The sequence below is a fragment of the Miscanthus floridulus genome, chromosome 13 (assembly GCF_019320115.1).
Source record: "Miscanthus floridulus cultivar M001 chromosome 13, ASM1932011v1, whole genome shotgun sequence".
NCBI lineage: Eukaryota > Viridiplantae > Streptophyta > Magnoliopsida > Poales > Poaceae > Miscanthus > Miscanthus floridulus.
Window position 1 is genome coordinate 21456635 of NC_089592.1, and position 11252 is coordinate 21467886.

The following is an 11252-nucleotide window of genomic DNA, read 5'->3' on the forward strand; positions in this document are numbered from 1 at the left end:
GCATGGCCTATGGACCGGGCCGTGCCTGGCACGGGCTGGTGGAGGCCGGTCCAGGCTGGACTTGGGCCAGGCCAAAATATCGGGCTCCGTGCCGTGCCTTTGGGCCTCCGGCTGCATGCTCAACTTTAAACCTGCAGAGTACCTGAACCGTTCCACTTCCACCAAGATGTGACGGTTCCAGTTCACGGGCCCCTCCGTTGCCGCCGCCGTCCGCCGGAGCACTGCCACATTCCGTTCTGGACGCCAGAGTGTCGTCACCTTCGCCCTTACCTTCTCCCTTTCTTCCATTGGACCCTAGAGAATCCAGGACGCACACCGACACTCGGGCCCAACTGTTAGTGGCTCTCACCGGAGCTTCTCGATAGAAATAGCAGCATGTAAATTCAGATTCGCCGAATATATTGATAGTAACTACTCGATTCAGGATCAGGAATACAGTCAATTAACAAAGCGCAATGAGGAATCCATTGGAACCGTGAACCTAAAGATTGAATTCAGCACGGTAGCCACTAGCCAGTTCACCCAGACGCACAAAGTTCGCCAAAGAAATTCTGGCTCCAATATTGTTCGACTCCCAAAAGGAACGCAATCGTTCCGGCCGCCGATCTGCTCATCAATTCCTCCTGATCACAGCCCCGTACCTCCCGGCGGCAACCTGCACGGCAAGTCAAAAGCTCAAACCTTGGGATATCATTCAGAGCTGAATAGCTGATAACTGAGAGATTGCTGGACGAGACAGCTTACGGGAGCCCGGCGTTTCTTGGCCGTGTCGGCGTCGTCTTCCTTCGCCGGAACCCTCTGGAAGGAAGCCAGGTCCGTCTTCCTCCTCCCACCGGCAGCCGCAGATCCACCGCCGCCGCCTGGAGCCGCTCGCCTCTTCTTTCCTGCCTGCTGGCTACCACTCTCCTCCGGGTCCTTGAGCATGGAGCAGTACATCAACGTGTCATTAGGCAAGAAGCCTACTGCCACCGCTACTTAGAGTTGAATTTGTGATGGCTGAAGAAGAGATCACTTACTGAAGATTCGATGGGTTCATCATCATCCGAGTCAATGGTCTGCTGCTCCTCCTCTGTTGTCGTCGAGCACTTCTGCTTCTCAAACACGATGACTGTATCAGTCTGCAGATTCTGGGAGCTTGTTCTTTCCTTGGACTTGGATTGGCTTTCCTTTTCCTGGAGCTGCACAACAACAAGATTACTCAGCTTGTCAGCTTGAAGAAATTAACGACATATATATATATATATCAGTTGATGCCCTACTTTTTCTTGGTCAACGGAGTCATCTTTGGTGGTAGTCAGTTTGTTCTGCAAATTATCCAACCAGAGGTTCTTCAGAATTCAAATTGGATAGAAATTGAAGTTAGAAATGTTAGACAGTTTGGAGTTTGGACATTCAGCCATTCCGGTTGCAGACTAGTTTTTCGTTCATGTAATGTAAACTGGTAGCATATCTTACTATCGCTTCCTCAATGTTTTGCTGCACGCAAACGTGAAATGCCGTCTTGTCCTCCTCCTTGACAAAATTATTGAGTGCACTGTTCAACTCATCTATAGAAAGGATCTCCAGTTTCTGTAAAAGCAAGGATGGGATGCAAAACGTACAGATTTTTGTTAGCACGCATCAACCTTCATCGTGCAATTATATGTCTAGAAATGGAATGGTGGAAGACATCTTGACTAGTATTAGAAAGGATCAGGAGGAACTTCAGTACCAAGTTACTGTCTGCAATCAGTGCTTCAACCGTCTCCTGGTTGAGGTCATTTGGACAAAGCTCTTCAGAAATGTTGCAGCTTTCTACAGTATATAGATTATAGAAAGAAAGAAGTTCAATAGACCACATTACTCAACCAGAGTAACAAGATTGATTTGCTAATTAAGTAATACATAGAAAAAGATGAAATGCAAAATCTTGTGTCTCATTGCACTAAACAGAAGTGCCAACCATACAAGGCAATAAAAGAGACAGCCTGAAATTACACTCATCTATTTGTTAATATATTTAAACTGGACACATACTTTCTTGTAACCTTTTTCTCTACTTGTTAATATGTTCCCAATAGGGGCTCTGTTTTGTAAAAAAAAAATACATTCATCTGTTTGTTTTTCTTATTTGACGTTTTTTCAAATTTTATATAGGCTCTCGGATGTAAATTTATCCACTGCATCCTATTAATATATAGCGGTAAAGGTATGATACTATGAATGTACTTTAGCAAGAAAAATAGTAGTATACTTTTCATCAACCAATCTACAATGTTGACTGTCAATATGCTCACAGTAAGATAGTAATATAGCCTTGTTAACAATAAATTGATTGGAGAACTAAAAAAGTATTCTAGAACAGAAACTCAACACAAGTACCACTCTTGTCCCATATGAGTGTACCCTAGCATTCCTCTCTCATGTATTGTTTTTATAGAAAACGATAATAGGCATACCTTGCATAGTTTGATGCCTTTGCCTTGATCTTGTAAGAAGAAGGATTTCTTGTGGGTTTGCAACCTACAAGAGCAATGGTAGTAACCAGAAACACTATGTAATAGTAGTATTAAAAAGGATTACATCACATTGCTAAATTATTCCATTATAATTATTTTATGAGATACCTTGCCCACATAGTGTTGACCAAATTGCTTTGAATTTATCATTGAATACCCAGTGTAATCGACCTGAAGAACAATTCAATCTCTTTTATGTTTACAACCTTGGGGGACAAAATTGCCATCAAGAGCTCCTGATTTACCTTTATTCTAACTAATGGAAGCATAGGCTTTGATCCAGTGGGTGCTCCTTCCCTACTCTTCTCAATAAGGTTGTTCACCTGAAGCCACTCTGCTGTCAGTATTTAGTACTATAGATATCCAACAACTGAAGCTTCATTATTGAGGGATCTGATTATTCTGTTCTCGAAGTAATTTAACCAGTCACTGCAACATATTCTTGAAAATGGACAGTTTTTTTTTTTTTTTTTTTTTTTTTTTTTTTTTTTTTTTTTTTTTTTACAAAAATACAAGCTATTAGTTGGGGACTTACAACTTTGTGCAAATGCTCACGAATAGTTGCTTCATCACGAGGATCAACATCAATCTGGTCCTCCAGTACAACCTGCATGACATTCTCTTGATGTACTTGACTGAGGTGGACATGAAGTAACTCTAAGAACTAGATTACCTCTGCATACTCAAAAGGTCTAACAGACTGCAGAGGTATTTTGGTTGACCTGTACTCTCTCCCCTATTCAAGGGCAACATGAGAAATAAGGAAATGAAAAAAAAAGATATTTGAATGTTCGTGCAGCATGTTGCATTAGTACTGACCTTGATTTCCAACAAGAGCACATGCTTTGGCTTTGATTCAGCATTGATCAGTGAGGTAGCAATTGAGGAGCCTGGTTGGGTGATATGGAAACCCATTCCAGGAACCTTCTGTTAGTAGTTGATAGAATAAAAACAAAGTTAAATTTAAATACAAAATGCATAAAGAAGAAATACTTGACTAAATAAGCATATGTTGCATTTTACCCCCCCCCCCCCCCCCCCCCCCCCCCCCCCCCTCCCTTCCCCCTCTAAATATGTAATATGTCTTGTTACCTGAGGATCAATCAGACATTCATGCTCATGGCCCCAAATTACCAAGTCCACAAAACGTGGCAAGAGGAACTCACTTATGGCATCTCTAGGACTTCCGCGTGTCCTACAGAATTACAGAGAATAACTTCTGATCAGGAAGCATAACCGCAAAAATAAAATCACAAAATGGTTATAATATCTTCATATAGATGATTTCTCAGTCAGAGATTGTGCACCGCTTTTGGTGAAGGACCAAGATGTTGAACCAGTCAGGGGCCAGTGTCTCATCTTGGATTTCAGGTTGCATCCAGTTAACCGCATCAGGTTCCTGATGACGAATAATACATTATCCATGTAAACAAATGTATGAAAATTGTACAGATCTTAGGGAAGCTATTTGGTGAAGTACATGTAACATTCTCTTGAGTCTCCCATCCTTAATGTTGCCAAGTCCATATAGGGCAATATAAGTTTCACCCTGAAATAAAACAAACTATTCATCAGGCTCTTATAAGTAATAACTGAGTTTCGTTGACATTTCATAGAATACAAAACTCCAAGTGGATATACCTTTCTGATAAATACTGGATAAATTGTTACTTTGCCAACGCCGGTGCATCCAAGATCTGTCTTGCCAAAATAGTTCAAAAGATTTCCTGCTGTCAATATATCGTTTACTGACAGGTTATCCTACAAGAATAGAAATAAGTGTATTATAATTTATAAGTGAACAAAAAATGCTACCACCGTTTCTTTTTAGAAGGCACACAATAATTTCACAATTCAAATTTGATAATCTTTGATTAACAATCAGCTTAGCATATTTGTAGAGTTTTGCATTGAGGTAATAAGACTGATATCATTGGATCCGTACTTTAAAGTGCTTCCGTATAATTATTATAATTTGCTATGACTATAAACAACGTGATCCAGCATAAACTAATGGTTAACATCTTATATCTGGAGAAAGAGTATTTATCCTTTTTTAGGCAGAGAAACACAGAGGAAACAAAATCATAATTCATAATGTCCATACAACTCCAGTAGGATCATCTTGGTTTCCATGTATGGTGAACACGAGCAAGCCAATGTTGTAGTTTGGGTCTTCATAATTCACTTGACCAAACCTGAAAAATCACTACTTGACAATTAGACTGGAACACAACCTGTCACCGTATCCGAAAGAATCATGTTCAAGAGTTGAGAGAGAGAATGATGAATCACTGCACCTGTTCTGGAGGCTGGCTGCTTGATCACTAATCACCTGAAACTGAACTGGGCAGTCGTTCATGCAATAGCGCCGCAGGATCTCAATGGCCTTCACCAATGTCGAATTGGAAGGCTTGTTCTCATGAAACAAATTGCCACAAAGGAGTAGGAAATCCACCTGTGTAATTCGTCATATATACCTCAAACTGTTCAGGATTTGTCTAAAAAAATGGTTCATATATATACTCGAATACTGTGTGTAATACAATTGGTAAAAAAAGAAAAAGCATGACATATATGAAGCGAATGACGTATTGTGATAGGACTTGTTGTAATCATCTAAAGATACCAACACCTGTTGCAAGGCTTTGAGTTTAGTCTATGAAAAACATTGTAATCTTTCATAAAGTACATGTATGTGCATTGGAAAAGAGAGGGTGCACACACAAAAATAGAATCTTTTGACAATATCCTTATTATGTACCTTGTTTTTTACAGCCAATGAACAGATCTCTTCAAATGTGTCGAAGGAGTCAAATCTGCGCACCTCGTCCTTCTCAAGGTAGCCAAGGTGACAATCCGTCGCCACAAGTATGCGCAGAGTGTTGCCCCCCTTTTCTTCCCTGGAAAACACGATTCAAAAGTTAACTATGATATTGTCATTTTTATGTATGACATTCTTCTCAATCTCAATGAAATGATGCATAAAAATTCTTCTTAATAAAATGATGCATAACTCTCTCTTGTGCTTTTGAGAAAAAAAGTTTGTAGGTACGATTTTAGCAGCCATGTTCCCAAAAGGGAACGAAAATGTGGAACGTGGAGCGGGAATGGAAATAGGAACATGGAGCGGTACTTTATAATGTTTTTATACTATGAGAACGTAAATGTTCTTGGAATGGGAATGGGAATGGGAATGTTCCTGGAATGAGGAACTCGGCCATGATGTGTCCATGTTGCGTGTGGTAATGACAAGCATATATAAGTAATGCTGTGGTTGAGTGAGAACTGGCGCTCCAGAGCTCTCATGTGCCAAATAAAAAAAGTTGCCTTTCACTCGGGAATTTGATGCAACAAATTGATAGTGGCTCTGAACTTTGGCATTTCCTAGACCACTTTATACATGTAATCCAAAGTGATGGGAATTCCATGTGAGGAAAACGTCCACCTAAACATTAATTGACTAGACCATGCACAAAACCAAACACCAAAATTTGTCAAGGCAAATTTTTTCATAGCATAAAATTTGGTTGGGCCATAAGGGGCAAGATCGGAGATGATACCAAATCATCAACCCAGATAATAAGAAATATATATGATATCAAATTTGGTTGAATGCTCACTTCCATGCTGGTTTATCTTGCCATGGTTGTTGATATATATCTCCTTAGGCTATTAAAGCAATTGGCAAAATCAAAAGGGGTTTCTTGTGGAGAGGTAGAAAGGATGTAAAAGGTGGCCATTGCTTAGTGGCTTGGCCAAAAGTTTGTCTCCCTAAAGAGCTTCGAGGACTTGGCATTTCCAATATCCAAAATCTCTGTTGGGCACAATGAGATGGTTTTGTGTGCAAAAGAGTGATCCTGGTTGACCATGGGGAGTATTTCAGCTTCAGGTTAATAAAAATGTCCAGGCTTGATTCTCAATGGAAGTGGTATCTGAGGTTGGAAATGGTGCTCGATCGGACCCTCTTCTAGTCTGATAAGTGGATCCATGGTTAGAGGTTGGCTGATATTGTACCTCAAGTGTTTGCTATGGTATCCAAAAGACGTGTCAACAGAAGGACGGTTCTAGAAGTCCTCACGAATCATACTTGGGTATCAGACTTGTAGAGCGCTCTAACTGCTAGAGGCCTGGAGTCATTTATGAATTTCTTGGATTATTGGATGTCATTTTTCATGTGGTTGGTTGCTAGAAACATATGCTAGCTGGACAACTGATCGACTTGCAAGATGTGGTCTTCAACCTCCTCCTAGTTGCTCTCATTGTGATCAGGATGAGGAAAACATCAACCACCTATTGTTGTCATGTGTTTTTGCATTTTTCTCAAGAAATCTGGTTCTCCCTCCTGCAAAGGGTTGGTGTGCATCACCTCTGTCCTCAAATGGAAGACGTTTGCTCTGAGGAATGATTTGTCTTATTCAAAAGGGCCTTAATTTCCTTGTGATTCTAGTAGGTGCTTGGACTCTCTAGAAGCATTAGGTGTGCTTTTTATGGTGCTTCCCCTAGTGTGGTTCGAGCTTTGCTGCTCGCTATGGAGGATATACATCCTTTGGGTTTTGGCCAGAGGACGAGGTGTTAAATTTCTCCTTGCCCTTATGCCGGAGGAAGGTCAAGTGGCTTGTATTTAATATATGTGGTCATGGTTGATCTATTGTTGTAAAAGGCACATTTCTTGGTTCTACTATCTAGGTTTGGTGTCGGTTTGTGTGGTTCTTTAGTAAGGGGTCTTACCCCGTGTTTTGTTCTCTTCTTAATATAATGGCATATGTAGCTCCGCTGCGTGTTTTAGAATTTTTTTTTGGTTGAATGCTAGATGTGAGCATGAGTGCACCAGATGAGGTAATTAAAATTGGCAAATATGGTCATGATTAAATGGACATTTGGGTGTTTTACACAATAAGAAAGGGAGTTACTTGTGCAACACAGATAAAAAATCTACTAGTACCAGATTCTAAGTGGCCTTTTATGTCTGCAAACTAATTATATAATCGAATGACAGTTGATGTCTCTGTGCTAGCTTATCTATTACATCATCTATTTTTGTACTACTATCTGAAGTGAGTTGTTTTTTTATTTGCCATTACCAGGTGATACAACAGGATTATGTGTTATTGTCAATTGTGTGCACACAAGTTCATATTCTACTTTACAGTTTCAAAATTTGTTAAACAAAACTAACTAAAGATTTTCCCCAATTACTTAATTGTGGTATATGGACGTAAACTCCGGTGTATGAGAGAATTATTATATGATGTCAACAAGAAAGGTAGAATAAACTTGGTTTTATTATATATTTTAACTGTATACCCCCTCTGTTCTTTTTTACATGTCACATTAGCTTTGTTCTAAGTCAAATATTACTATCTTTGACTTCAATTTAAAAAAAAATCCTTATAATTTCACAACATATGAATTATAATTATGAAAGTATTTTTCATAGTGAATCTAAACATAAATCTTATGTCATGAACCTATATAATGTTTTTGAAATCAATGGTCAAATATATAAATGTTTGACTTAGGACAGAGCTAATAATATGACATCTAAATAAAAATGGAGTATATATCATTATGTGAATTAAAGTTAATTCATAAATGGGACGTTCATAATGAACTGGAGAGATCATTAAGCTAGTTGTCGATAAATAAATGATGTACCACGCGCATGTCCATGAAATGATAAGGACATGCAACCAAGGCACCAATATCCCCATTATTCTCGATGGAAAATAAAATTCTCTCATAAGTTTACAAATAAACTACAATGAACTAGCATAAAACTAGAGAAAAAATTGCTTTAACCAACAAGCATGAATTACAACGCAAAGAAACAACAAATACCTGACAACAACATTTTATGACTAGAAATGCTGAAATGCACTTACACTAGAATGTGGTGATTAGACATCAGTAGTGACTTTTGTAAAGTTCCGTAGTCATTAAGTCAACCCCTATTTTGGTTATGGCATCCATCACCTTTATCACTTTAAATTATGACCGTCACCATACGTCCGTGTCTACTTTGATTACATTTAGATAACCATGTGTTTGCTCAAAGGAAAACATGCCAAATAATATTGATTATTAATTAATACCAAGAAATTCTCAGAAGATGACAAAAAAGACCACCATAAGGGTGAGTTTGGCATGGCTCTTCCGATGCCTTCTAGTACCAAACGGCGCCAAAGAAAACAACTCCAGACATGGAGCACCATGGGAGCCCGAGCCGTTTTCAACTAGATAGTAATAAGTATATCCCACTGTCACTAGACTAGTTCATTGTGAATGATTTGTATGATGGCAATGACACTAAGCTAGCAGACTAGTGGCAAACGTGGATATATAAAACAAAAAACAAAGAAAAACAGAGAGAGAGAGAGAGAGAGAGAGAGAGAGAGAGAGAGAGAGAGAGAGAGAGAGAGAGAGAGAGAGAGAGAAGGATGGCAGCATATTGTATAAAACCAAACTGGAAAATCAAAATGATGTCAGCCTTATTAATGGCAAAATCAATATCAAGTTATCAATCGATCCATTATTTACTTTAGGGAAAAACAATGTGTGTATACATTTAAACTTGCTAATATATGCGCAACACACAATATACATTGCGAGATTGATGTATTTGAGGATAGGAGAGACTTGAGGCAGCAGAGAAGCCAACATTCTTAGTTACAAGCAATCATGTGTAAGGTTGTTGCACTGACAAAATAGGATTGATCAATGAGCGTTGGCGTTGTGATAGATATATATCATGTCCTAATCCAACTGCAATAAGCCCGCTAGCAGCATAGTGTGGTCTTTCGATAGTCCGGACAAAAGTCAGTCACATCCCAACTCCTTGTATAAGAGAACTATATGATGGTAAGAAGAAAAGAAAATTTAAATATGATTTTGGTATTGATTTATCTAGTGAGTTTAGCTTTAATTTATACATGTCATTATGGAAGTTCCACAAAAATAACTATATACTCCTAATGCGGAAGCTAATCATGAGTACAAACAATAAATGCCAAATTCAAGATATATTCTTAGGGAAAGGAAAAGAAATAAGGGTAGATGCGTCTTTTGTCAACGTCCTTAATCTATCCAAAAATTTTCAGAAACTTATTTATTATGGGGGTGGGGGAGTATTTTTTTTTTCAAATAACCTTAAATCATGTACGATGTCAATTAACTATGGAGATCAGTAATAAGAATTTTGCATTTAGTTGTGTATATGAAGACAACCTGAATTATTTACCATGTTTAATTGGAGATGAGCACATGCATAGCATATACTACCATGTGCATGAAATGATAAGAAATTACAATATCGGTAGTCACCTTTTGATGGTAAATATGACCCCTCATAAAGTTATAAACTATAACAGATCGATTAACATTGCAGTGTAGCAACTTGCTTTATTTAACATGCATTAGAGACAACAAATAAAACACCCAACAACATTTTTGATGAAAAATCACGTACTAATTAATGTGGCAAAAGTTTGTGGGGGAAATTTGGCCTTTAATTTGCCATCAAATCAACACCTAACTTTGGTTATGCTATAACCGATTAGGATCCTGTTTCAGTTTCACTATATATAATCAATCAGCAGACCATGCTTAGCAGAACAAAAACATCGTACAACCAAGAAATCCTCCACACAGGTGAAGAAAAATGAATTGAGAAGGAGCACCGTGAGTCTCTATATAGATCACTGCTTTATTGCTAGCACTTACGGCCTCTGGCCTCGTATATTCCGAAAGATTCTGGCATGCATTTGATCAGGGCGAATCCGGGGGGGGGGGGGGGGGGGGGGGGGGGGGGGGGGGTCTTGTGGCCGGCCCCCTTGGGCTGAATTTTCATGGAGTACGTCTTCAATTTTTAGTATTTAGTGATTCACAAATTAAGTTATATTGTAGAATATTAGAATGAAAAATATTTTGGTAAGAAAGATAATCGATATCGTAAGCCTTGTATTATTTAGCCCCCCTCTTACTCAGTTTCTAGATCCGCCGCTGCATTTGATAAAAAAAGTGGCGAAATGGATAAAAAATTGCATAGTGGCAACTGACAAAATGGATAAAATAAAACCGAAAAAATGAAACGACGCGAGGAAAATTAAAAGAGAGGCTAAACCAGAAGATGTCAAGGTGCGCGGTACATAAAAAAAAAAATGCAAAATCATATATACGTCTATAAATCTGCTGATGTAGGCCGCCGAGATATATATACATCAATATGCTGGAGGAGCCAGGATTCCAAAGTCCAAACTAGAAGAAGCAACAGCGCACCAGATAGTAGTATAGTAGTGGTAGCTACGACTCTACAATCGTAGAGCTGAAGCCTGAAGGAAATCCAAATCAAATCAAATCAAATCACAAACCATGGACTCGGAACAGCGGCTGCGCAGAGGAAGGGCGCTGCACTGCATGCCTGCCCTAATCGAACTCTTAACACAGCAACGCGCCGCGGCGGCCGTCTAGCTGGCAGATCAGCAGCTGCAGAGGGCACTCACATCCTGGCGCTGGCGTCCGTCGTCGCCGGCCGGGGAGATCTGGCAGCAAACCGAGCGAGAGTGCCTCAGTGGTCAGCGCGAAGGCTTCTATCGCAAGCTGCTTCTGTTGCAGTTGCAGGAGGCACGGGTAGTAAGCTTGCGATTGCGAGGCAGTGGGAGTGAGAGTGCGGGAGCGGGTAACCTTGCAATAGAAGCCTAGCCATTTCGTGATCTGAACTTTGGGCCTGGGCTCAGAGCGGATTTAGATCAGATG

The 11252-nt window shown here is 39.5% G+C and overlaps 1 protein-coding gene across 2 annotated transcripts; it reads right to left on the reverse strand.

The window, feature by feature from the left end:
• Positions 1–364: 364 nt before the first annotated feature.
• LOC136501267 (double-strand break repair protein MRE11-like) lies at positions 365–11103 on the reverse strand. 2 transcript variants are annotated; one of them, XM_066496766.1, is made up of 20 exons: positions 11000–11103; positions 5263–5401; positions 4799–4956; positions 4606–4696; positions 4140–4259; positions 3979–4047; positions 3806–3897; positions 3591–3693; positions 3318–3425; positions 3172–3234; positions 3034–3105; positions 2744–2821; positions 2607–2669; positions 2439–2502; positions 1712–1794; positions 1456–1569; positions 1260–1304; positions 1017–1178; positions 745–915; positions 365–655 (listed from the first exon to the last, which is right to left on the reverse strand). In XM_066496766.1, coding segments are annotated over exons 1-20 (1839 nt in total). In that variant the 5' UTR covers positions 11002–11103; the 3' UTR covers positions 365–613. The 2 variants fall into 2 exon arrangements, with proteins under 2 accessions (XP_066352863.1, XP_066352864.1); XM_066496767.1 differs by lacking the exon at positions 1260–1304.
• Between the last annotated feature and the right edge of the window lie 149 nt (positions 11104–11252).